The sequence below is a fragment of the Calypte anna genome, chromosome 5 (genome assembly GCF_003957555.1).
Source record: "Calypte anna isolate BGI_N300 chromosome 5, bCalAnn1_v1.p, whole genome shotgun sequence".
In the NCBI taxonomy this organism is placed as follows: domain Eukaryota; kingdom Metazoa; phylum Chordata; class Aves; order Apodiformes; family Trochilidae; genus Calypte; species Calypte anna.
The window spans coordinates 9,495,810-9,523,143 of NC_044250.1; the positions used below are offsets into that span (position 1 = coordinate 9,495,810).

Below are 27,334 nucleotides of genomic sequence, written 5' to 3' on the forward strand. Positions count from 1 at the left end.
TTCAGGCATGATCCAAAGTCCTGGGGTCCATGGGAGTTTTCCCGTCAACTTCAAAGGGTTTTGGATCAGACTCTGCCTGAGAACTTCTCAGCCTCTGTTTAAGTCTTTTGACTGTAGGACCAGGCCACAGGCTCTCTGCTTTCTGTCTTGAACTTTCTGAACAGAAGGTCTTTTGTGTTCCTCCAAACAATGCCAGGCCCTGCTGACTGGCTTCAGCATGGCTGCTAACACATGCTGGAGATAATGGTGATGCTTTTTTCTGCTTTCTCCTAAAAATTGTCCTAGATGTGGAAAGTGCAGTGCATGGAAATCAGATCCTTCTATTCCATCTCCCTTCCTCACAAGTGGTTGCTGTATATGAGTGTGTTCATGTGTGTGCAAATTGCTCCTTGATTAAAGGGCAGTATCAGCCATGCTTCAGGGAGGAGTTTGGGAAAGCCTTTAGAGGAAAAACTCTGTTATGGCTGTGATCTACCAGTAGAGTGCTCATGAGAGAGAAAGGCAGTCTTCCCATGTGTAAAGAACTGAAAGCTGTCATCTCTGAAATGAGGGCTGAACAGCACAGTCTAACACTTTGTGTTCCTTTGTTGCCTACCAGATTTGGCCAGCTTGATTCTATAAATAAAATACTGCTGTTAGTGAATATCAATTATTAACCTGGTTAAGTAAATTGAAATAATAATTATAATAAAACTATTTGATAGCCAGGAGCAGCTTAAGAAGAAATCCTTGTGCCATTCTTCACTAGGAATGAAGTATGTGTGAAGCTGATGTGTTAATTTGAACCATTCCCCTCCTTAAGAAGGAGCACTGTGATGGTTACATATGTTTAAGGCTCATTTTTGGGAAAAAGCCATTCATCCCTGAAATTTCTGAGACAGAAAAATTTATGATTTCAAAATCAGAACCACTGCTTTTAAGTGATTCATTTTACAGATAGCCTGAGACATCTCTGCAGTGTTGCAAACACAGCATTCCAAGGACAAAGTTGCTTTTTGGTGTTTATATTTTGTGTGGTGCAATGCAGAGGGAAGCCTGGTGAGTTCTGAGTTTGTGTACTAGTATTTCCATGTTATTTTGAAAAGTAATACAAGGCACCATTTCCATAGTCCTTTAACAGTGCTCTTTGAAGGTTGAGTGATCTTCAGAGCACCCGGTGTTACAGTTGTGGACAGATGCACCATTAAATTCTTGAACCTAGGATCAGTATTCTCCATCTGTAACCTTATGCTCACAATAGATGGAATTCATTGTTTGAAAACAACAGTGCTGCATATTTAGAAGAGCTGCTTACCAGCACAAATCTTTCCTCATTTTCTATAAGTTAATTTCAATTGCAGCAGTATGAACAACCAGCTCGTGGTTGTTTTCTCTCATGTTGCTCCTGGTTGTGGGGACTCTGAGTAATTTTCCAGGGTGTAAAATGTGATGTGCAAAAAGATCTATCCTGAGCAGATCACAATGAATATAAGCACAGCTCCCTTGTAATTATGGCAAGAACTCTGAAATTATTGCACTGTCATTCTCTGCAGTGCAGCCTCTCATTAGTGCTAATCAGTGATCTCTGTTCTGCTTTTGCATCTTTGACCCAGTTACTTTGCTGAACTTAACACAGTTCCCAGTGTGACACAAAGCAGACTCTTGGCACAGCCCTGATCACAGAGCAAGGAGAGATCTGGCAACTTTCACACAAATCTGTTACAATGAAAGCTTCCGGTCAGAGATTTAAATTTCTTCTTTCTCTTAGAAGCATGAGAGTCTTTAAAAAATATTTTTCAGGCTGAAAAGAAGCCTACTGTTAGTAGAGGGAGACTCACCTCCTGGATACTAACTACAGGCAGACCTGGAAGAGTCAGGTGCTTCTCTTGTTCCTTCATCAGGATTTGCAAACGTGCTTCCATTCTGTTTGGTTTTTTGAGCACTGCCTTTCACTTGTTGTTGCTCAACAACGAAATCCCCTCAGCAGAGCCTCCATTGCCAGCTCTTACTCTGAGTTCAAGCCTCACGCAGCATTAGTCCTTTCTGCCCACTTGGAGCCAAACTGCTGTATGCAAGGGATTGTTCAAAGAAATCCCATTTCCCCATCCTATCAGAGGCAGAGCTCCTTCCTTGAACTTTTTTCCCAATCCTGCTGCACTTTGATGACAAAAAGTTGAATCAGAGGCTAAAACTTCTGCCAGTAGTAAGAGCAAAATTGGCATTGCTTGTGCAGCTGGCATCCAAAGGATACAAGCCACCAAATTATCCCATGCTCCTGGTCCAGCTGAGCCTTTTGGTTTATGACCTGAACATCCTTCCCCTCTATATAAGAGTGTTCTTGAAAGTTAAAAGGCCATTGCAAACCATTTACCATATTCTGGACGTACTGAGGAGAGCTGGGCAATTTTGACAGTACAAAACCTGCACCCTGCTTTGCTCTTTCATGCCTCCTTGGCAGACAGTAAGAAACAATTTGAGAGCTGCAGCAGTATGGAAACATTTGCAGCTGGACAGTTTGCATTCCCATGTTTTAGTCTCTCACAAGTGCCTGAAGACCTTCTGTTACTGGTTTCAAAAGGAGAATAGCTGAAAGCTGCTTTGTTTGAATGGTGTATTCCAGAGAAAGCTGGTTTATGACCGAGTTGTCATGAGCAGCAAGTCAAATTGTGCTAGCCCAGGAGCTGATGGGGTGTTGGTTGTAGTTGTTTAAATTGCTTTCAATTTGTGGTATCCTGGCATTAGATTCTTCTCTCATCTTGCTGAGTGCAGCAAACTTTTGAAAATTTTGTCAGCTCTGTTGCCATTTTTGGTCTGGTCTTCTTACCAGAGAAATATTTCAAGACTCTGGAAAACTGGACACCAATGCTGCAAAAAGTAGTGAACCTGTAGACTGAAAATGCTCATATTGACAAGTGGTGTTTGATCCCAGTTTCTCTTAAATTTGAACATCAGAGGGTAGTGACTCCACAGAGCTCCTGGGACAGCTCTGAAAATTCAACTGGTGTAAATAACTTTGTACCTTTGTGGAACACATCAAATGCAGAATATGCAGTGAATGGGAAGCACTGGTTATTCATTTTGGAGGTTTGAAGTTGTCAGGGCACATTACTGTGATATAACACAGAAGTAACACAGCTAAGCTGCTGTATAGACGATCTAGTGGTGAGTTGGAGGCTGAGATGAAACAAGTCCACTTGAGATCCCATTTATGCTGTTACTAACAGAAGGATGCTTTCTGTTGCCTTTTCAGCTTAAACAGTCAGAGCTGTGTGTATGCAGTTGGTTTTCTTTTCTTTTAGTCATGTTGCATCTTTGTGTCTCCAGGCAGTTGGATTCTGCTGCATTTTCCCATTACAGATGATCCTGTTTGAGAAGTCTGATAATCTCCACTGGACTTGACAGGGGGATATATTAGGGATATGGTTTTGAAACTGAAAAGTACAGCTCTGTAATAAATTGTGTCTCTCTGGTTAAACATGAGAATAAAATTCATTCCAGACCCTGTATTCAAATGGAATAGTTTATGAATGGAAGCACAGCCCCTGGATTGTGTTACAGCCTTAGTCTCTGGTTTGGGATTGTGCTATTTCCAACATAGACAAGGATATGTATTTTGTAAGCTTTCATTCTTCCACTGTTCACATCATTCAAATATAAAATCTCTTACACTAGAGATAGCTGTGGCGTATGTGCCATAGGAAAACCATTTTATTTTTAAAAATGAAACAGGTTAGTAAGTATTGTCTGTAGCTTACATTTGAAAACAACTTTATATTTGGCTGAAGGAAAACAGCCTGATGCTTAGAGATGTCATAATTCTATTTCTGATTTGTCCCCATTTCTCACTATCCATGTCTTGTTTTATGGTCATAACCTGTGCATCAGGTCTGCCATCTGCCAGAGGGAGATAGCCCTGCTAGGTGGTAGCACAGCCATGTGTGTTGTTTACTGTCACCTGATACAATCAGTTGTTTAGATGAAAGTCCCCATCTGTAGTAAATGTGAATTAATATCGATTATATTCAGATGGACAGGCTGGAGGACCATAAAGTTGTAGTTATCAAAGAAACAAACAAACAAAAAGACCCCCATGCTTAAGCAGCATGTATTAGGAAATCAGGAGTCTTGGACTGAAGTCTATAAAATTTCTGGCCCCTGATGCAGACAAACAGCAGCTGAGAAATAGATGCTTAAAGATGAAGAAGGAGCCAAAACCTCCTGTCACTTAACATACTGTGGTTTCACCCATTGCTTAAAACTGTTTAGTTTTAAACCTCTCAGATGGATTATGTTATAATGTGACAGAGCTTTGGGAACTAGTTAGTAGCAGGAGCAGCATTGAATTGGACATGTGCCTCAATAGGAAGCAGGCCTGCAATTTCCTGAAGGTAGGGACTCTAGAGCTATCAGGAACTGGTGTCTCAGAAAGGGAGTCTCAGGGAACGGCCACAAACAAGAAATAGGAAAAGTCTGCAACCAGATGAGAGAAAACCTCATGGGGAAATAAAGGTGCATTTTTGAGGTAAATACAAAGTGAAGACTGCCAGATATGAAGTTGCGTTAGACACTGCTAAGGATACTTAAACAAAACCAAGTAGTTTTCTCCCCAGTATTTATGAAAACTGAAGTGGTAAAGAGTCATAGGATAGGTGAGATAGTTCACATGAGAAGAATGGATCAGTGACTGTACAGAATATTCAGAAACTAAACTACACTCTGCCTCCATTCCCAAAGGGGTGATGAATAATGCCAGTCTGGTGGGTAAGACTGAGTATGGAAGAAGAGAATAGTAGAATAAAAGGCATGTGAAAACAGCTGCTCTAACTATAAACCTTTAAGGGCAGAACTTCTACCATGTGCTTAGAAACTGCAAATACAGTATTTGTGTTGCAGAAAAGGAGAAATACAGGTCACTGATTCTTGTCATGATAAATGAAGCTTGGAAGAAAAGGCCATGTGAGGTCTTGGAGTCTAAAAGTTTAAGGTAGATTATGCTGACTGATCTGACAGGTCCCTCTGATAGCCCTATTCCAGAGGTAGGAAACAGGCAGATTTGTTCTCTTTGTACTTCTGCTTGGTAGCAAAGCCACAGGGGAAGCTCCTAAGTGAGAAAAATTTGGAATTAGTAGAGAAACTGAAGTGAAGTGACTTGATAAGAATAAAAAGAAGTAAGAAACATGGCATGGCTGTGCCATCACCTGATCACGAGGACAAGAATCTGGGTGTGATGATTAGTGGCAAAATCCAGTGAGAATGGCAAACTTGATTTGATGTGGGGTTTTTTTGTTGTTGTAGTTTTTGGTTGGGTTTTTTGTTTGTTTATTTGTTTGGTTTTGGTTGGGTTTGTTGTTTTTTTTTTGTGAAGAGGCACAGAAGAAGCTGCCTCTGGTATGCTGTGGGTGATTCTGGTCATCCACATTCAAATAGGTCATGTCTGACCTGGAGCAAGCACAAAAAAATGAAGACCTGGAGAAGCTTTGATATCTCCCTGTAAAGGAATTGGGGAGAAAAGAGTTGTCAAAGCATTAGTTTAAATAATTATCTCTTCAAACCTCCAGTTTATATCAGCTATGTAGAGGCTGACTCCTCTTTTCAAAATCACCTAAACAATTCCCCCAATTGCATGCTATTGACTTTCAGTGATACTTTGGCACAAGCCATTGCTGGGCATGGGAATAAGACTTCTGTTAAATGCTTCTGAGAAGTATATGAAGGTAGTGTTTGGTACCTGCCTGGAGCAGTGGTGTCTAGTGGAAGTGTGTTTTCTTTCAGCAGGAGAAGAACAGATGTTATGCACCAAATCAAATGAGTGGGAGGAAGATAAAAGCAGGAGCAGTGAGAGGTTGGAGTGAGCAAAAGCCTGGCTCTAATTCACCTGTAGGCAGACACTTGCCTTTATGCATTCCCTTGTTGCTGAGCTGCTGTCCTCACCTCTGGGATGTTCAGTTGCTGTAGTTCTTGCACAGAAGGATTATCTGGTCCTTTCTTAAACTGCCTTCAAATAGTCTTATGTGCACCCTTTCAGAGATTGTACTGTATGTGTCAGCATCCTAAAGATTTTCAAGTGGTGTGTGTTTCCTTTTGAGGAGCATTTCTGTGTTGACACAGGGATACTGTACCTCTCACATAGCACTGAAAATGAAAGCTTTATCTCTAGCACTTGTATAGCACTGCTATGCACTCAAAGTGCAGAAGAAACTACTTTCCCGAAAATTATGCTTAGGGAAAGGATGGGCTGATTTATCTCAGCATAGTAAAACAGAAAATGCTGTATTCATTATTGTTCATTAAATTTTTAGTTATAGATTTAAGTCTTGTTCTGCCATGTAAGAGTGTAGCCATAGTTAGCATCTGAAAGAGCTCCCTGTCAACTGTCTGTTCAGTTTCAGCTACGTTATTCATAAGATACATTCCTCCCTCCAGCTGTTTCCACAAATTGAAAGACTTTATTTCAGTTTATAAGCTCTGTTTTCCCATTGTTCGTGCCCACATTTTCCATGCCCAAAGATCCATCTTCCCAAGAAAAAATACAAGAAGGGAGCAGAGTGGTCCTTTGAGGAGAAAGTACAAAATGGCCAAGTATTGGAGTTGCCATCTGCAAAATTTCAACAGTTGGTATTTCTCAGTTGTGTATCTGTGGCTGGGTGGGGATGTTGGGCACAGAGCAGAATATGAAGTGGGGTGTGGTTGTATTACCAAAGGGTTTTTATTTTTTTTGTGTGTTGTGGCTCCAGCTCTCTCATTAAAACATTGCAAGGGCCAAAACTCGCTTCTGTGAGAACTGAGTGCAATTGCTGCTTCATGTTTTGTTGGTATAGCTACAGCATGAGGAGAATATGTCACTCAGAAAGTCCAACTATATTGTCCTTTTAATAGGAAGACTGTTTAGGCAGTTAAGAAAATACAGATGTCTGGTATAGCAGAGATACTACCTTGAAACTGTGCCATAAATTAAGCTGTAGTTTGAAAAAAAGCCCTCAAACTTCAAACCATCTTCATAGAGGGATTTTCTTTAGCACCTCACCTGCAGTAGAGCTGCTGTGAGGACTCAGCCAAAGGGAATTTCATGTTTTTCACACCCTTAGACTTTTTATGATCAGAAAAAGGGTCCTTAGCATGACTCTTGTATCTAAAAACAGGATTAAGAAACCCCCCTGTACATGGATGTCCCACTGTACATTCTTCCTTCAGGCTAAACAGGAAGAAGTTTGTCTGGTGAAAGTGAGGTAGGAGTTCAGAGTGTTGTAGATATTAGGCACACACCAGAGAAGAGATGCAATTATTCCATTGAGAAATTGCAGGAAATTGTGCTCTGTAGGATCCTGTGGATCTTGGTTAATTTGTCATGCCTACAGATTGTGAGGCAAACTGTGAGTTGAAATACTCTGTCTCCGGATCATCACCTGAGCAGATAATTACAAAAGATATGAAGAGTATTTATAATTGTCACCTTTTGGAGTCACAAAGGTGTTAATTTTGTCCTAGCAGGATGAAATCTGCTCCAAGCCAGCTTTTGCCCACTGCATGCTAGGCACAGGTCTGGTTCTATCTGCCTCTGTAATACAAATCACTGGACCAGCACCATAGAAGTTTTCACAGGTATTTACCCACCTTTTCGAGGGCTAGGTCTGAGTTTTGACTGAACTGTGGCCAAGTTTGTGGTATCAACTAGAAACCATGTGAAATTTGGTAATGCAGCCTTTGTGCCAGACCAAATGGATTCATTTCTGTCTTCAATGATAAAATGTTTTCATTAAACAAACTCAGAAAAAAAAAAGTATCAACATGGTGTTGAAACTGAAGAGTTTTTACATAATAGATTTTATTATGCCCCACTGGCCCTATTTGTTTTATTTTACTTTTTAGTAGAAAAGCATTATTTATGCTCTGTGTGTATACTTTGCTCTAGCTTATTTACTTAGAAGAAGACAAGTTTTGCTTGTGAAGCTTATTAACAAAATGTCTGTGTGGTGTTGTGCCTATATAACTGTACATAACTGCACAAGCCCATGTATCTATAATAACTTGTCTGTACATGCACATTTTCATTCTCTGCTTACCGGTATTGGAAAGATCAGTGTGCATGCAAGTGAACTGGAGAAGGAGTGGTAAGGAAGTAGGAGACAGGAGAGAAGTCTGGGTTACAATTTATTTTCTGATATAATCCCCTATGAACACTGGCAAAAGAGTTTCTGAAACTAGAGTTTAACTGGGAACTGCATAAGCATAAACTCTATGAGAACAGTAGAATTCAGGTTGGCCCTTTTGAGAGATGAACCATATGTTATGTTTGTAACAAAATCTGTTTTTGATTTTTTTTTTAATTGATAATTATTGTTGGGATTAGACAGGTGTAATTCTGATGGTCAGCTTGATGCAGAGTTACTTCTGAACAGTAGTCACACTTTAAAAACAGACAATAAAAATATTCTTGTGTTTGGAGCAGATTCAAATTAGACCTCTACTGAGTTCAGCTTAAATCCATAAGAAAAAAAGAAAAGGAAGATGAATGCCAGCTTCAGTGCCCTGGTGTACAATTCCAAAGTTTGCTCAAACAGAGACTCACATGAGATGGGGAAAATCTGAGTTGAACATTGCTGTAGGCTCATTGCCTTTTGGAGTGAGAGAACATATGTGTTCAGATAATAGTTTTTACATCCCAGCCTTGTCTTGAAGAAGACATTTCCATATGGGTGCTATTCCAAATTTACCCTACTACACGTGGAATGCTCTCCACTTGGCAAGAGGCCAAAGCATTTGATGCAAGGGAAAGGGGCTGAAATTGTATCTGATCTGAGTGTTAATCTATGTCCCTCAGGCTTATCCTGTGGCCATTTCTATGTTGCAAAGGCAATGCTGGATATGCCTTTTCAATGAGATCATTGCAAAATCAAATTGCTATTAAATTATATTTTCCTCACAGTTTTGAGTTAAAGTAGGAACAACGATGCAAAACCTTTGGTGAAAATGCTGGTGCCAGAATAAAACTCTAAATGCTGCTTGGGTAAAGTTAATAATTTCACACAAATATTTAATGTTAAATGTTTTAATTTTGGTAAACATAAGTGATTGCAAATTACGGCACCACCTCCAATCTGAAAACAAGAAAAAGACCTCACTGCTGAATGCACTGGCTCCTTGTTCTTCCTGGACACATCCAGCTGAATGGAAGGGAGTGGACTCAGACTTCCTTGATGACATCTTTTTGAGGCTGCAGTCCCTTGTGCCTTCCCTGGCAGTGCAGCTCTTGGGACTGCAACAGGAGCAGAGAAGTGGGATGCAAGCTGCAGTGTGGGAGCAGCCTGCAGAAGGCTGTGTGACAGTCCCGGTGGCAGGGCTCAGGGACAGTGGTGCTTCTCTCAGTGCTGCTGCTGCAGGTCTTGGTCCTCTCCAATGAAAGAACTGAATGGCTGAGTCTGTAATGCTGTGCGTTGCACCAGGCTTACTCCTGCTCTGCAGACTGTGAAAAAAGTTTGTTCCTGCAGCAGAACTCACCAGTACAGTGGGTCTATTCAAGCCTGCATCTGGGAAGATAGTTAGTGCCTTCATTTATGAAATTCCTATCATAGAAGTGTAAGTTCTCTGGAACAGTGGCTGGTCTCTTGAGAGGTCTCTAGCATATCTTTTATGCTGCAGTACGTAAATCACCTTCATGAAAGAAAAGAGAAGCTCTTTCAAATCATCAAATACCATCTTGCAGCCTGGAAAGGTTTAAAAGATATTTGATATCACTCATCGTTTGTGCGTGGGTTTGTTTTTGTTTTGCCTCTGTCTAAAACCCCCTTGCTCCCTTCTGCCACTCTGAATGCAGTGTAGAGAGGAACAGAGCTGGTGTGTCTGTGACTGCTGCCCACCTTCCTTGCTCTGCTGGGAACAGTTCCTGCTCCAGGAACCCCAAACAGAAACCCTGTGTTGGCAGGAGCCAGGCAGGGGCTGTTGGGTGGCTGCAATCAGCTTCAGCTTCAGTGGGTGGGTGGGTGCTTTGCTGCCTCCTACTACAGAGAATGTTAAAACAGGTTTAAGTGTTTCCAGTTGTTTCACTGTCCGGTGCTCAGCTGCCTGAGGAAAGGAAATTTGTAACACTTAGGCTTGTGGTAGCTCCTTGAAGCTTTCCTTTTGTGCAGATGACAAAGGTCAGTGCTGTGGGAGATGAACCCTCTTCTTGAGAAATGATCTCTTCTGCTGGCTGCATGCACCTGTGACTGAGCCATAGCTGGGAAGATGCTCTCTACAAATGCACAGACCAGCTTGGAGTAGAAAGAGAAGAAAACTTACCCACTTACCCACTGGCTTCATAACCACTGTGTATGGTGCACATAACTGAGCACCATGGTACCATTTCCCTTGCAATTGATTTGGTTCTTCATCATTTTAGCTTATAAAAATAGCTCTCCTAGGAAGAAACAGCTCCTTCTTCATTTGATCTTACTGGTGTTTTTTATATTTGTGAAGGGCAGATCTTGAAATTCTTTGTTTCTTCTAAGAGCTTTTCAGTGTTGATTCACACTTTCCTTTTTTGTTTCAACGTAGAAGAGTGAAATTCCAGCAAGGCTGACTTAGTGAAAACTGAATTGGTGTTGATGGCTGGAGAGAAATGTAACTTGATCTTCCCTCTCCAGTGCTTGAATCAGGAACTGAACTAATTGTTCTAAGACTTTGGCCAAGTTGCCAAAAGTTGAGTGGTGCTTCTGCCAGATAATCACCGCAGAAGTGCCAGACATTCCACCCCTCTTTAAGTTTTTGAGTGTGTGTATTTGAGAAGGAAAATATACACAGGCAGCATGGGAGCAAAATACTTTGGGATGCTCACTGAGTGTGCAGTGCAGGGCTGTGCTGTAGATGCACCCTTAGGGATCCAGTGTGTGATGGTTGACAAGGGGTGTATGCACAGGACTTCAGCACAGGAGAGTTTTCCCCTGATTTTCTCTGTTTAGCAGTGGCATTTGTCACTCTGTCACAGGACTTGGCAGGATATGAGGTAAAGTCACCAGAAATGGGACTGAAGGCCACATCACACAGCAAGAGAAGGTAGTACAGTCCCTGTAGAAGTGGCTCACTGCAAGAGATGATGTTGTCTGCCAACTATTAAGCCCAGCTGCACTGGTTAATGATTTGTGCTTATAATTGAAACCATTGTGCACAACTATAGCCCTGCCTTGTGGGAGCTGCTGGTGCAATAAATCTTGATTTTTCCATATTAGAAATCTGTGTTCTTTGGGGATTTTTAAAAGTCTTGGGATATTTACTCCCCCCCCCCCTCCCTCCAGCCTGTTCTGTTGCTATAGCTACTATATATTTTGTTACCAAAGGCAGTGAGAAGTAGTTTGTTGCACTTAGTTTATGTTATTGTGATTCTGGAATAGCTGCCAATATTCCCTCTGTTCTCTCTGTCCTTCTCCTCTCCCTCCCTAGCTGTCTTCCCCCCACACCCCCCAATCAATTCTCTAAAGAAACTACAGGAGCCTGGGAATCTCTCATCTGCAGTCACTACAGCTCTGTATGTGCATAGGGGGTGAATATTCTACCATTAATTAGGGATTAAAAACCCAGAGATTGGATTTGAGCTTGTATATCAAATGAGTAGCTACTTCCCTTTTGCATGGAGTCACAGCTTTGCAGGACAGCAGGAGTTTCTGTCTCTTCCAGTGAAGTCTCACATCAGGTTATCACAGTGTCACAGATCTGTTTTTCTTTAAATATATTTGGGAAAATTCAAAGTTCATTCCATGAGGAAAATTTTACCTGTGGAATGGCAACATCCCTGAGCATGAGGAAAGACAGGCTGCATTCTCAGGGATGGAGGGGAAGAAGGGGAGCACATTTATCTTCTCTCCTGGTGGTTTTATTGTCTTTGTTCCTTTTAAAAATCTCTTAATTTTCTTGTTTCCCACATGTTTTTTTTCCAATACAGTGTGAGAGCTGTCCTTCATCTCACCCTTGTTCTCCCTGACTTCAAGTTTTCTGATGTTTCTCTGGTCCTTGCCCCCCCTCCCCTATTCTTTAGTGTGCATCCTCTGTCTCAGAAGCACCACAGGGAGATGGAGCTTGGGCTGACAGACTGCACACTCTCAGTCAGCCTGCTCACACCCTGCTGGGATTTATTGTCCTGGGCTTTGCATGTAAGGAGTTTGAAGGAGAGGGAGGCAGAAGCCAAGAGGTTCATAAACAAGAAGGGGATCTGAATCAGAATACCACCACCAAAAGCAGTGCCCATCACCCCAGTAGATGCCAGTTTGCAGGAGGGCAGCTGTGGCAGACAGAAGAGTGGTTTTGGTAAACCCAGAAGCTGGTGAGGAATGGCTCGTGTCTGTTACTGACGTGTTTACTGCTGCTGAGCACTGCATGCCTTGGCCTCACCATGCTTCTGGACAACTTCACTTACTAAAAAAAAACTGTCCTTGCTGATTGTGTGTGAGCTCAGTCATAAAGTAGATCCTGGTTTACTGGCAGGTTTTATCTCATCATATTGAGACAGTGCATCCAAATTAGTAGTTGCATCACTAGAAGTGTTGGCGTTGGAAGCTTATGTAGCATGTACAGGGTCTGCTTCTTGGAGATACTGACTTGGAAAGGTAACACAATTACTAGGATGTAGTGAACTAAACAGAATGAGATTCATAGTAGCACCACATATCAGGGGATGCTGATCCAGAGGTTTTGCTGTATTGCTTTGACTTGAACAATGCAGCCACTTTGTTTCTCTATTTACAGCCAGGGCCAGCACACTGAAGGTCACCTTTCTTCTAGCAAAGCATTCCTGAACCTGAATATTCAGTGTGGCAAATGACCTGACCTGCTTCACTGGATTTGGGAGTAACATTTTCGTCACTTCTGATTTTATTTCTCATTTTGCTGCTTTGTGTGCTTCTCACTAAGCTCTCATTATTCTCCCCCAGACCATTTTCTTCTTCTTCTTCTTTTTTTTTTTTTTTTTTTTTTTTTTTTCCTGTTTCTTCTGTCAGAGGAGGAGAGTCAGGATGAAGTACAAATGTGTCCCTTTTCCTTCCCTGCTGTCACAAAACATGTGTCTATATGGACGTTTGGAAGCAAAGTTTCTCCTCAGCCATCCTGGCCTTTGGTGGTTGGGTGGTTGTTTTTCCTCCTCCCTGCTCTCAGGAAGGGCTCTGCAGAAGGAGTCTGAGGCTAAAAGAAGTTTCCCAAGCTGCCCATTTAAACCCTTCAATCTCCATGCTTTGCTCAGTAGCACCGTTTCCCACATTGTCACAAACTGCTAGAAAATGAAAGACCATTTCAAAGGTTTTCAAGCTTTATGAGTGTCAGCTTCACTGCTGTCTCTCAGGGTATGGGAGAAGCAGCACAAGGGTCTGTTTGCACAGGAAGTGGGAAGCCAAGTTATTAATTTATAGCTCACTGCCTTCTCTGAGGTAATTTGAAAAGTGTATTACCCACCCTAAACACATAGTGAGAACATCTGCATGGACTGTTGCTGGGGAGTATTTAGGATGCTGTAAATTCTCCTCTGGGTACAGACAAGTTCTGACCTATTTCTACTTTACAGTGTACAAACTGAGAAATACAAGTTTTACTTTGAAAGTTAATTAAGGTTTAAAGTGCAATAGAGCAGAAGTCTTGCTAAGCAACCTCCTGTGTAGCTGAAGGTACAGACATTCCTGCTTATCACAGCTTCCTAGTAGAAAGGATGTCTATACATGGAAGTAGCCAGGAAATAACTACATAACACTGATCATTTACCCAGTGACTCCTAAGAAATGTATGACAAAATGAAGACTAAATACCTCTCAAGTCCTTATGCAGCTGCATCAAGATCCTCCTTCCTTCCATCTTGTGTTATTTAAACGTTGTATGAGACATATAGTGGTTATTAATTGTGCAGTATGCACACTAATGGGGCTCTGAGTGGGAGTCAGGTGTGTCTGTCAGGAAGGAAGGGAGTTGTGCTACTGGCACTGGGGACAGCAACTTGCTCTGTGTTAAAGCTGTGACCCGTGTTTTGCCTTGCATGGTGCTCTAATGGATCAGAACATGCAGCAGTTGCAAAGTCAGGGGTCTTCTCAGCTGTCTGCCAGGCTCAGTCAGCCTTGGGATGAGGAGGGTTCAGTTATCAGTGACTCAACAGTTACAGTTCCATGTAAGACTTGATAAGGCTTCCAGCTTGGGTTGTTCACCTTGTGCCTCCCCTGCAGCCTGTGCTCCCAGGCAGTCTGTGTTAGGCAGTGAATGGTGCTTTAAATTGTATTGTGATGTTTTGGGAACTGGAGACACCCTCTGGGAGATACCAAAGGACTCGTGTTCTCTGTGATGCAAAAAATATTAATGAAAAAAATTTTTGTTCCTTAAAGCTAATCTACTCTCATTCCTTAATAAAATTACATTGGTTTTTGTGTCACACGAAACCATTCACCACTATGCAAACAATGTTGATGTAGCAATTAGAGGACTGTGACTTTATTGAGGAATAAGCAAGAGAAGCAGGTGAGCTCCTGAGACTTGAACTGGTGTTATGCTGAGAATGAAGAGAAAGGACAAAGTAAGTATAAAACTGAGAAACTATGATACATGGTAGGCACAACTTGTAAGTAGGCTGTTTTAATAATGGTGTCTGGTCATCAGGGGAATGTTTGCATTACAAAGGCCAAAAGAAGCTGCCTTGGATTGTTTTGTACAAAGCCTTTCTTGCAAAATGCGATTACTGAGGGCTTTCAACAAATCAGTGTTTGTTAAGTTTATTATAGGGCTTGCTGAAAGGACTTACCAGACTGTGACTGATGCTCAACTACAGTATAAGGAAACAAGAAGTCACTTTTTTGTTGTGAACCCTGATTCAGATCTGAGGTGCACACATGTTGCTTGCTGGAGCCACATGAAAATGAATATTCTGTCATTGGAGCTTCCTGCAGTGACAAAATCTGTTAGGAAATATGGCCACTGCTGCAGCCATGAGATTTACAAATAGAACAGAATTCTACATTTTGAGGCAAAGTGTAGCTAGGTGGTTAACTAGGCAATGAGGAATCTGTGTGACATGACTATTTTTGGATTAGTTTTAAGCTGTACTTGAGAGATTTTGATTTTCATTGCTTTGTTAAGTATAATTTGCAAATACTGTGATGGAGAATGCTGTCACACAAGCCCAAGGGATGTGATTCTTACCATAAATCACATAAACTTACAGGGCTGTCACATTTGTTTGAAAGGTTTGAAATAGCTTGCTACTTCACCATAAAATGTGATTTAGGGGTTTTTGTCCTCTGACACTGCTTTGGTTTTGGGGGTGGTTTTTTGTTTGTTTTGGTTTGTTTTTGGGTATTAAGCCCTTGCTTTCAGTCATCTCTTTAAAGTGTTGATTGACTATTTTCCCACCATGTTCCTGTTATCTGGATTTTCTCTGTATATGCTGGGATAATACTAGCATCACCTGCAGTAAAATGTTTGTGCAAAATGACCACTAAAGAAAAATTACATGGAAAAGTTGGTTGATATCATCATGAATACCAGAATCTCAACTACATGCAAAGAAACACTTATGTCACTAAACTTAACAGATAAAATTTTCTTTTATAAATAAATTGCTCATTTATTTGAAAACAAACCAGTGTGGCTTATGTGATATTTAAGGTAGTTTGAAATGTGGGAGATAATCACCTTTTTTTACATTGACCACATGATTTTTATCAAGTTTTTTGGGAGCTGAAATTTGAGAAGGCACAAGTCCCATGAAAAGCAAAGCCCCTGATGGATGTATGCATACTTCCCTTCTGTTGGATTTTGGGGAAAGTGGACTCCTGGTGTACTTTTAAGTTGCTGTTTTACATCTCATTTTTTTTTTATGTGCCATGTGAGTATTTTTGAGGGTCTTTTCAGCTTCTTTTGTTCTTGAACAGAAAAGAAATCCTGGGAAGTCAATGTAACAGCTGTTATGCACCTTATGACACATTTTTATCTCTTATTTTTTGTACCTTAATTGCTAATAAGTGATCCAGATTTAATGCAGTAAAGGCACTGAACTGGTGAGTGGAAAATGTTAAAAACTTTGCTGGCTCCCTGTGGAATGCAGAGTCCTAGAAAGCTTGGCCAGCATCACAGGTTTTCTTTCTTGTCCCCAGCAAGCCCTATTCCAGTCAGAACAGGCAGTTCTGTACAGTCCTTTTATCTTGATAATGTAACACTAACAATAACAACCAGACACTTGGGGAGTCTGGGGAGCTTCGGTAGAAAAATGTTACCAATGCTCAGCTTTTTCTGGGAAAATGGATACAAACAGGACAATTGGGAAAAGCCACAGTAGATCAGGACTCTGTGGTCAGCATGATTGGACTCAGTCTTTGGAGCTGCAATCTGAGAGAGATTTTCTAACTTTATTTATGGCAGAATAGTTTGGAATAAAGTGGTCTAGAGAATGTCCTCCTCACTGCTATGGGTCTGTTTTTACAAGGCTTTTTGTGTTGTCAGTACCCAGCTTGCTTTTAGCATCACGTTACAGTTGGCTTCTCAAGCAGTCTGGGTTTACTGTGGGTTTGAACACACAAGGGGTTTTGTAATACTCCTCATTTTTGCATTAACTGTGCCATTAATGGTTTTAACAATTGGTAGTTCTGGTCAGAGCCTGGGTGACAGTGCTGCAAACCATGGTAGATATTTTAGCCTATGAACTAAGGAGCATCTAAGAAATGACCCAGAGTGCCTGCCAGCAGAGGTTTCCACTTCTACATTCCTGGGATTGGATCCATATCATCATGTTATCCCTCCAGTTGCAGCACGGCATTGCTGTTAAGATAGAGTGGTGACAGGAAAACAGATCATGCTACTGGGCAGTTTCTTTGCTGGAATGAAGCAACACCATAGAAGTGAAGCCCACCTTTTGTGTAGTTAACTTCACATGTAGGGGTTTTTTACCATGGCTGAATGGAAATGGGCAAGGATTGGGTTGTTACCAAATGACTCAGACATTAACTAGGAAATATTTTTTTTTTTATATTACCCAAGGTTTTGAAAGTGTCATAGGGCAAACAGAGAAAACCATTTGTTGATATTTTCATACTGCAAGCACATTTGGAAATTATATTCAACATATTTGCTATTGAATGTATTTCACTATTAGAAAATATTTATGTAATAGAGCTGCACTTAAAATTGTGAAAAGTTTCTCTGCTTCTTAGAATAGATTTTTTTGTGCCCAAAATGCCAGTTGTGGCTATGGTATCTGCAAGTATTACACAGTGCAGTCATTAGGCTCTCCCCGTACACTGGTGGATGGAGGAACCACACCAACCCTGTGGTACTGTGTCAACTGGTATCCAGTTCTGCTCATCAGACATGCCAGAACCTGAACCATAGGCTGAATTCCCACAAGAAATCTCCCTTGATAGCTCTGGGCTCTGATAACCTTTGTTGTGGGTGAGAAGAGCAGCAATAGAGAGGTAGGGTTTATTTTTTCAGGATCAGTGTTTATTGGATTTTATAGCATGCAAAGCAGCTCAGAGTTCTGCCTTTACACAGCACAGTACTTTGATCAGTCTTGAATGTTGTCATTTGGGCTTGTTGAAACTTCATTGGCTTTTCTTCTCACAGATATCCACGTTGCTAGAAAGCAGAAATGACCATGACTGCCAACAAGAATGCCAGTATCAACAGCAGAGCTGGAGGGAGTAAAGTGCCTCAGGACACTCTGGATAGGTAAGTGGTGAACTGCAGGCTTTGTAGATTCTGAAAAAAGTTTGTCAACTAAAGATACAGATAACCAGCAGTGTGTTTTGGCAGGCATGTTATGCTCAGCAGAAATGGACTCAATATCCTTGTCATCTTCCCAGTTTGTTTGTTTGTGTGTTTGGCATCTTTTAGTACAGAACAGTAAAAACATAAAGTTTGGAGGAGGGTGGCTAGAGGAGTTTCTACAGAGATATTCACATATGGCTATTAAAATAGACCCCTAAATGGCATCTGACATCCTCAAGTCGTTTACTATTGTTCAATCAGTGCACAGATTTCTGCTGGGAACTTGGGTCTAGACTCTGGCAAACTTTGGACTTTTCTGCTTTAAATTCTTTTCCATTCTAAATAATTTTAAGAGTACTGTGGGATATTAAGTTATTGGATAATAACTGTCAAATAAATTGTCTTTCCTTATCATCACCATCTGTTTTGATTAGAATTTGTCAGGAGAAGATTTTCTAAATAGAACATGAACATGAAGTTGAAGGAAAATCTTTGAGTTGCACTCAAGTGAGGAGATGAATTAGTTGTCATGCACCTGTTCTGCATCCATTATTTTGCCCTATGTAATCTTTTTCACCTGTCTTTGTGAAACTCTCCAGGAGGGTACTGTTTGATTTGACCATGAGGTTTCTTCATTTTTGCCAGACTGTAAATCAGTGGAGTAACTGCTGGCATAATAAAAGTTTAAGGCTTGCAGGATTTATTGCAAAAATGTTCAAAGATCCACTTAAAATGATCAGTCATTGTCTCTGTTTGGGCTTGGATTTTACTGGAGATTTGGAAATCTGCAAATGTGCTTTCTCTGTGATTTATGGGAGTAGAATTTCAGTAAGTGCTGATATTGCCATAACACAGGTGAATTACTCTCCTGGTGGATAAGACATCTTTTAAGTGTTATTTTCTTGCCAGTCTTAATTTTGGTGGTGTTTGTTGTTGCAAGACTGTTTGTATAGACCCAGTGATCTTAAAAAGCCTTTTCCACCCTGAACGATTCTAAGATGCAAGGAGTGACTCAGTGACATGGTGTCACCACGGAGTGAAACAAGTCTTGATTATTCAAGTGTCTCTGTGAGCACAGAGCCATGGACTCACAAAGCTGTGCCTCTGACCTTAGCTATGGATAGGACTCTTTGGATCATTTATCATTATCTTTTGCATTAGAGGTGGCTTCTCCAAACTTGTGTGATGATTCACATCACACATTCTGAGGTTATCTCAATTTTGACCACCTCCTGTACACAGAACCAGCCCTAAAATGAGATCTTAAAATAGAGGTGTGCCACAAGGGACTGTGATAAACCCACTGGAGCTGTTGAACAGACAGCAAAGTGCAGGCATCTTATAGGATTAACTTCAGTATTGAAAGCACAGTTAAATATAATAGTTGCAAAAGATATGATGTTCCCAATAGAAAAATATCACTCTTTTTAAAAATACATTTATTTATCAAGCCAATTCATAAAATTCTATTGTAGTTTATGGCAATGTCAGTTCCTGTGACAATCTAACTTCTTTCTTGAGAGCCTAAGTATCTTGGAAGTCAGGAATTATCCAGCTAGGAGAATTTTGTGCAGAGTGCCCAAATGTTACATTTGAAACATTTTCAGAGCAATACAGAAAAGAGTTAGGTAGAGGGGGAAAAAGAAAGGAAATATTTGATGATTGTCATAATAGTGATCAGTTTTTATGCATGTGCTATAATTTTATTATGAGAGAATAGTAGAAAAACTCTGGAGTAAATCAAGGGATTAATTTGTTTTCTTATCCCTTTAGCTATACAAAGAAAATACTAAGATTATAAAGCAAGATAATTTCTTCAGCATAGGCCACCCATAATACTGTGCCTGTGCAGCAAGTACACCTTTGTGACAATTAATTAACATCAGCTAATAGATGGAAATGGTATTATGCATTTTGGGTTCACAGAATAAGCCTGTTTTACATCAGATTTCTTAGAATTAAGACTGCTGCTCAGCAGCTGAGGCCAATAGAGAACCTTTCACTGCACTCAGCTGAACAAATGCCTAGTAATCAGACTTCTCCTGAAACCTCTCCCCCTTTGATTTGCTGCTGACTTGGAAACCACTTTATGTCAACATAGGCAAATAGGAGAGATGGCAGACAGCTGGCAAAGACCCGAAAGCACTTTAATGTGGATTTTTAATCTCTTCCTTTCCTATCAAACAGTAGTGACACCAATGTGGACTTCAAGGTATGTGTTGAGTCTGGAGGGCTTGTCCTCTGTGTCTGCACGCATGTTGTTTAGTACCTGGTACAGTTTCTATTTTTTTTTTTTAATTTTTTTTTTTTTTAGCAACTGGGTTTCCTCAGTTAGAAGTTCAAGAATGAATTGTAAACTGCTGCTCCCTTCAACTTAAAACAAAAACCAAAGCAAACCAAAACAAAATAAGATATTTTTCTGAGTCATGGGCAACCAGGAGGAAACTTCTGAGATTTCTCTCACTCCTGTTCCTTCAAAGTCAGCATGTTTGATTGTAGAGAAAGAGTTTGCCAGTTAGTTTTGTTAAACATTAATGCCAGTTTCCTCCTTTTAAGCATACAAAGGGACAGAGGTTTGACAAACACACTGGGACCATGTGTCATTTGTTGCTTGGCAAGTGAAGCTGCAGTGTTCAGGAAGCACAGAAGGGCATGAGGGGCTGAGACCAGAACTCTTCTGTCTCCATTTTGTGTCTTTCCAGGAAGGAAGAGATTCTGAGTAAGTCTGGAACTCACAGTCTGAAAGAGTCACAGTGATGGATAGTTGTGTTCTTGTCAGAGGCATGAGCCAAGGAAACTAAACAAAGCAGAAATGAAGAGCAGTGGATGGGCTTTCTACTCATGGGCTAGAATTTGATATTAACCTTCTGCTTACTAAAGGTAGCAATAGGAGTAGCTTCAATTTCCAGAGTTTCCTGCTCTGGTAAAAGACAAAGCATTTTGTGAGACTCAAACTAATTTTTACTGATTTAAATTTTTACTTATTTTTTTTCTTTCCTTCCTCCCCTTACCTTCTTTGTTCTCAGAGAGAGCTAATTTCTCTGCCTGGCTAAATCCATGTTTTTGCTTAGTCTGATTAAATTATTTTCCTCCTTAATAATTGAAGGTGATTTTTAAGTTATGCAGCAGTATTCATACTCATGCATTCTGCCACTGTTCTCTCTCCCCTGGAAGATAGTGTGTAAGACGAATGGAACCCTTTTTTCTGGTATACATGGGGAGCAAACTTTGGACCTACTAAGATAAGTCTGGTTTTATTGTACAGAAAGTGTTGGTCCATTAGGGAGAGGCCATGCTTGTGTTTATCCCTAGGCTGAACGTGGCTTACACTGACTGTGCTGTTTTAAATGCTGGGTGACTGCTGAGATGGATTCCCAACATCAAATGCAGTACTGCTGGCACACTTGCATAGGTTGTGTCAGTTTTCATGCCTACTTTTGGTTTCTTTTTAAAAAATATGTTTTCTAAGAAACTTAGTTTCTCAGGTTTGAGATAGGTTGCAGTTTTTTCCTTTTCAAGAAAAATTCAGTATTGTGGGCCAAACTCTGTGGGGCTCTGAGGGATGTAACTTGAGGTCAGAATCTCATTTTCAGTTTGTTGCTTCAAATATTCAGTAGCCGAGAGCCCATGGATTACTGCAAGAAGTTTGTTGTGAGTTTTTCTAGTCTTTGGAGGGCAAATATTTTCACAGTTGGTGACTGTATAGATGTTGCTACTTGCTTTTTTTTTTTTTGCTGCCTTAAACACAGATTTATTTCCCCCCCCCCCTCCCCCAGTTTGTGTGTCAGCCAACAGACTGGGGAATAAATAGATTAAAGATTTTTTAAAAGCTGTATTCAACTAAAAAAAATGAACAAACACAACCAGTCTTGGCTGGCAAGGTGTATGATATGACACTCAGTTCTGGGTATACCCAAAACATTTCCCCTATTTTCCTGGCTGGTCAAGCTAAACAAACTTTTGTATAGTATAGCAAACAGTCAGATTTAGTAACCTAATTTAATTTCCAATGCAAATTTTATTTAGCCTGAGACTTTGTTTTTCATATATGTGCATCTGAGCAAGGTCAGTGCTTTAAATCTTCCTATACCAGCAAGCTTTGCATCAATTTGAATCTTTAGTAACTTGATTTGTGTAAGTCAGAAAAAAATCAAGCCCTGATTCATAGATATTTAAGAAAGTGAATGAAAAAGAGCCATCAGGGAAATGGAAAGAAAATTCCTTCTTTAACACAAATAAAATATTCAATGACTTCTTAATCTGTACAAATCTATGCACACTGTAACGTGTACCAAGGGTCATGTTTGTCTGTCATAGCTGGAACTTATTTTGCATTCCATAAGGTCAGAGACACTGAAGAAAATTATGATGGTAAGAGAGCACAGGGTTGTAAACCTGCAAATATTTCCTCCTTCAGAGGCAGGAACAGCCTCCAAAGGTGAAGCATGTTGTATATTCTATTAACATGTACAGTATAGACTCTTAATGTGTATTTTGCATTATTTCATCTGTAGTTTTGTTCCTTTGCTTCTCTCACCAATGCATCCATAAAATATAGAGTATATCTGTGAACGTCAGCATGGGCAGCTGTGGTCTGTTGTATAGGTTTGGATGGCTTGTCTATGATGATGTGAGGAATGTCAGCTCACAGATTACAGTTCAGTATAACTCATGGCAGGTGGTGGCACCTTCTAAAATGCTTATTTGATTTTATTTTAATGCATTATTTGATTTTATTTCTTATACAGTGCAGTACCTCCAGAAGCAACAGAGATTTTCATATCTTTTCGATCACTTTGGTGCTATCCTCTTGTGACCTACTGTATTTTCTCCAAATGTCTCAGGTCTCAGACTTGTTGGACTGTGATATTAGTAGTTGAAATGGTGACAAATTAAGAATTCCTGTTTCATAGAACACAGATGGGTAGTGGCTTTCAGTTTTATTACCTCCTTTCTTACTCTGTTAAAGTACTTTACAAATGAGAAATCTGGAAAAAGCAAATCTTTACAGAAGGACCTCACTGCTCATTGGCAGCACACTGGGGACCAGAGCTAAGCTGATGGGTCTGGAAGGAAAATGTGGATACTGGTTGGAGAGGCAAAGAATTAGATTTTGTATTTATTCTGAAGGCAGCTTCTCTGAGTGGATGATATTGAGAGTGGGTGTTAAAGATGGGATGGAGTCCTGAACTACCTTTCTTTTTCTATCCCTATGAATTATTTATTCTTAGGTCTATTTGGTGAAGTTCTGCATGACCTAGAAACTGACTTGTATGTAAAGCAGTAAATGCAGGCTTGGCTCAATGCTGCATTAGTGTGCAGCCAGGACTCATTACTTTTTGGCTTCCAGTTCAGTTCTTCTCCCTTTGGGTATTGGGTATTTCAGTGAAGTATACAGTGACCTCATAAGGGTTTCTGACTTGTCATAGCAGAAAAGGGATGAACCTATTTTACAACAGCTTTTCCAAACCAGAATTCTAGACTGGTTACCAAACCCAGAATAGCCTCAGATATGTCAAAAACTAAGCATCACTATTTATAAAAATAACACTTCCAAGTTGTGTGGATATAAGTGTAGAAAACTTGCAAAGCTCTGGCAGAATTGAACAGAGTTCATTGCTCTGAGATTCCAGAGCAGATAAACAAGCACATTGAAAATCACCTGTGCTTTGAAAAAACAGAGCTGAGAGCTTCCATGTGCAGTGGGTTTTGAACAGTCCTGTTTAGACATGCTGCTAAAGAACAAGTTTCAAGATCTGGCAGCTTTTGAATAGACATATAACAGCTTGTGGATGCTGCCTGATTTAAGAAAATGCTTTCATTTGCTGTTGCCATGCTCCAGCAAGGATCTTAGGAAAGCAGGTAAGACTTAAACATGCTGAACAATTTCCACAACATAGTAAAAATAAGGAACAGTGGAGATCTAACAGTGGAAATATCTATTGCATAAATTATAATCCAGAACATGTTATGGGAAAAGAGTAACTTTGAGGGAGGCTTCTATTTTTTTAACTTTGAATAAATTTTTTTTTTTTTAGAGGAGAAAATGAGAGATGGTCATAAAACCAGTGCACTGTGCTTCAGTGGAGAAAAAAAAGAGGATGGCTTTATCTGATATTTCAGTTCTTGCTTTTGATTTTTTTCTGTGTGCAGTCAGCTTCTGATGACTGTGATGTTGTTCTGATGTACAGAACAGGCTGTCAGTCTGTGCTTTGAGTAGCACTTGTACCAGAACAGAAAGGGTGAGAAGAGCTGATGCATAGCATTGTTTAAAAACCATCCTGAACTTGCCTGGTAACAGAGTAGAATTCTGATTGCCATAAATCTAGAGCAGCAGGGAATCTAACCCTCTCAGTCCAGATAATTTCACAATTTCCTGTTATCTTCTTCACCCTTAAGAATTTCTTGGCAAAGGCAAGTACCTAGTGCACACTGATCACATTTTGTTTTAGTCATTTGTCATTGTCATATTTTCTTGCTCTCTTTGCTTTACAGACCCAGCCTAATTCAAGTCTTTAGGACCTGACTCATCAGCTTTGATTTATTTGCCTCTTTTCTGTACAGTTGTAGAGCATAGTTGCCACTTCATGTAATTTACTTTGGCAGAATGACTCCTGAATTTCATTGGTGCGAATCAGACGTTTTTCTTCTAAGCCAGAAAACCCCAGTTCAGCTGCAGTCAGCTGAGTTTCAGTGTGTTCTGTCAACTGACTGCAAAACACAGAGGGCTGGAGGAGTTTTAAATGCAGAAATTCACCCCAGCACTCTCTAGAATGCATCCCATAATTGTTATCATCAATTCAGTACTTCTTGAAAGCACAGGAACTTTTGAAAAGACAGCTTGATGGAGTTGTTTTGTTTCTCATGCCTAGTGGCCTCTTTTGTATTCTCTGACTACTATTTTGTAATAAGTTCTGATATGGTCTCAATTTTTAATTTATTTTATTATCAACATTCTCTGGGGGAAAAAATTCAGAAGTACAAACAAAAATAATTGATGTTTCTATTTTTATCCAATCTTTAAACATTTTGTGACATTCATCCATTTTGATCTCATTGCCTCATTCTGTCTCAGTGCTGGGACTTTTCCATCACTCTCACATGTTCATGAGAATGAACCTATTTCAAACAGTCTTTGAATGAATGCAAATTCACTTTTCAGTTTGGAAAGTATTTTCTGGCTTGTTTTTGACACAATCCCAAAGTCAACAATAAAGGGAGGAGGTTATCTGGAATGCAGATTTTTGGGAATTTTAAACAATACCCCTGGTGAGAGCTCAGAAATCATAAAGGTTCTGGTGGAACACGGATTGTTCTGCTACCACTTTGATCACTTTCCTTCCCAAGTGAAAGGCAAGGTATGAGAAGTTGTGCTACTTGCTTCATTTCCAAGTTGAATCAGCTCAAACCCCACCCTTTTACTGTGTCCCCAGCACTGACTGAAAAGTTCACCTCTGTTACTCAGTGTAAGCTCTTATTTAGATTTAAGATAATTAAATATCATCTGTAGTTATCTACCTATGCAGAAAATGACAGCACTCTATGGTATGCCAGAGTGCAGATTATGTTGTAATAAGCTTACTACCTAACAGTCTTGGATTTAACTTCAGTAGATCAGGAAGTTCCTTTTGACTGGCTTAGAGTTCCCATGGTCCCTAGATACAAGGAAGATACATCTATTTTGAAGTCTTTTTGTACTCCTGGTACAAGTAATACATGAAAGATACAATTCATCTTCTTTGACAGAGTGTACAATTTGCTTATTCAAACCTAGGTGCTCATTTATATTTGAAAATAAAATGTCAAAACTCAAAGCTTCATCAATACATTGAGATCCTCTTGGTCTAAGCAACAAAGCCATTTCATGCCATGTATTTTGGTGATGGTTTTATGTTTGACCCTCATGCTAACCACCTAGTAACCCAGTTAGAGCAGTCTGACTACCTGCATTTTGTCCTCTGAGCGCTCTCCTGTTGCTGTTTGACAGTAATGCCCTGCTGAGTGCTTTGCAGCAAATAATTTGATGGGAAGTGTCCTTCAACATTGCTTCAGTAGAAGTCTTTAGGGTTTTGGCCTTCAAATTATTATGCCATTTGCAGCTGAAAAGGCAAGACTGGAAGATTTTGTTTGTGCTGAAGTATTAATTCGTATCAGGAGCTTGAACAAGCATCTGTCTGACAGAGGCAGAAGAATGCTTTCCAGTTTGTTTGCTGGGTTATTTCCTGGCACCAGTGCCCTTAGGGTGACATGAAACTGTACCAGGTACAAGGAGCTGCTGATACTGAACCTTTCCAAAAGTGCTTGTTTTGTGTAGGTCATGAAAGAAATGATACAGAAAGACTGGTTCTAATTGGAAGCCTCTGTTGGTCTCCATACATTTATTCTCCTCTGCCTACTATGTCAAATCAAGTGGGAGTTCAAAAGCCATAGCAAACCATTATATCTGTTCCCAGGAGCAGTGCATCAAAATGTGCGTGGTACCTGTGGTTCCAGCTCACAGGTACTTCCCTCTCCCTTTGCTTTGCTCTGGGAAGGATGGATTCCAGTATTTGCACTCAGTGTGGCTGGCAGGAAGCAGGGGCTGCTGCTTACTCCAGGGACCTTTCTGGGCTGCTGAACCATGCTGCTACAATCTGACCATACAAGGCTCTGCTTTTGGGTGGACATAGCCCTGCCTCTTGCTCAGTTCAGACAATGTGCATCATTTTTCTGCATCCTCTATTATAGGCAGAAGTCAGGGCTGGACCTATAAATCTCCACTTTTAGTCTCAATACAAAAGTGCAAGTACAGCTTTTTATCATGTTACACTTGCTCTTATATATATAATATTTATATTATATAAGTGTGCTGGGGACACTTGCACAGGAGAAAATGCTCTTTTGAAAATCCAATAATCCAATAAGTTATATCTTGTTCTCTGAGTTTCTTATTTCTGTTGCCTTTCAACTGTTTAGAGGCAGACGCTGATCGAAAATTTGGACATAACTAAGCTCATCTGGGTATGCAATAAAATCCCCAGATTTTAGGGGTTTTCAACAATCTATAATAAGATAATTTAGTTTTTCATCATGAAGCCTGAACAGAACCAATTTGTTTGCTCAGTAACAAAAGAGACTAACAAGATGCTGGAAAGGCATGGCCTTTACCATTCTTTCCAGTAGAGTGTTACCAATGGTTATCTAAATTAGTACTTCAAATTATTGTTTTGTGCAATCTTTTGGTTGAGAGAGAAAGAAATTAAAGTCATAATTAATATTAATATTTTATTAATTTTTTACTGTTGTATGAAGTAATTCAAAAGTTGGTAGCTGGACATTTCCTAACATTCTCTCTTACAAATTTCTGGGTAACCAGTCCTGTAGTTACATTTAAATTACCTGGAAACAAGGCAGCTTTACTGTCTGTATTGAAAATAAGTTTTGCTGCTCTTGCAAGGGGAAATTTCTGTTGATTTTTGTTTTCAGATCTCTCTAAATACTGGCTAGAGTAATGAAAAGTCCCTGGTCTTGTGTGGCTGGCCAGGTCTGCTCAGTACACAAAATAACATGCTGACAGTCACAATGGATTCTGATGCTATTATCATTACTCTGAAACAAGCTATGTTCTCTTGATGAAATGGCACAATGCCCTGAGAAAAATCAGAGATAAGCAGAAAACCTA

The 27,334-nt window shown here is 40.1% G+C and overlaps 1 protein-coding gene across 2 annotated transcripts in view; it reads left to right on the top strand.

The window, feature by feature from the left end:
• Positions 1-27,334, top strand: part of ST5 (suppression of tumorigenicity 5) — a 120,563-nt gene that overhangs the window by 35,199 nt on the left and 58,030 nt on the right. For both annotated transcript variants that reach the window (XM_030451220.1, XM_030451221.1), the window contains one exon: positions 17,530-17,634. In XM_030451220.1, the coding sequence (XP_030307080.1) occupies positions 17,555-17,634 (80 nt within the window). In that variant the 5' untranslated portion in view covers positions 17,530-17,554. The remainder of the gene's footprint in view (positions 1-17,529; positions 17,635-27,334) is intronic.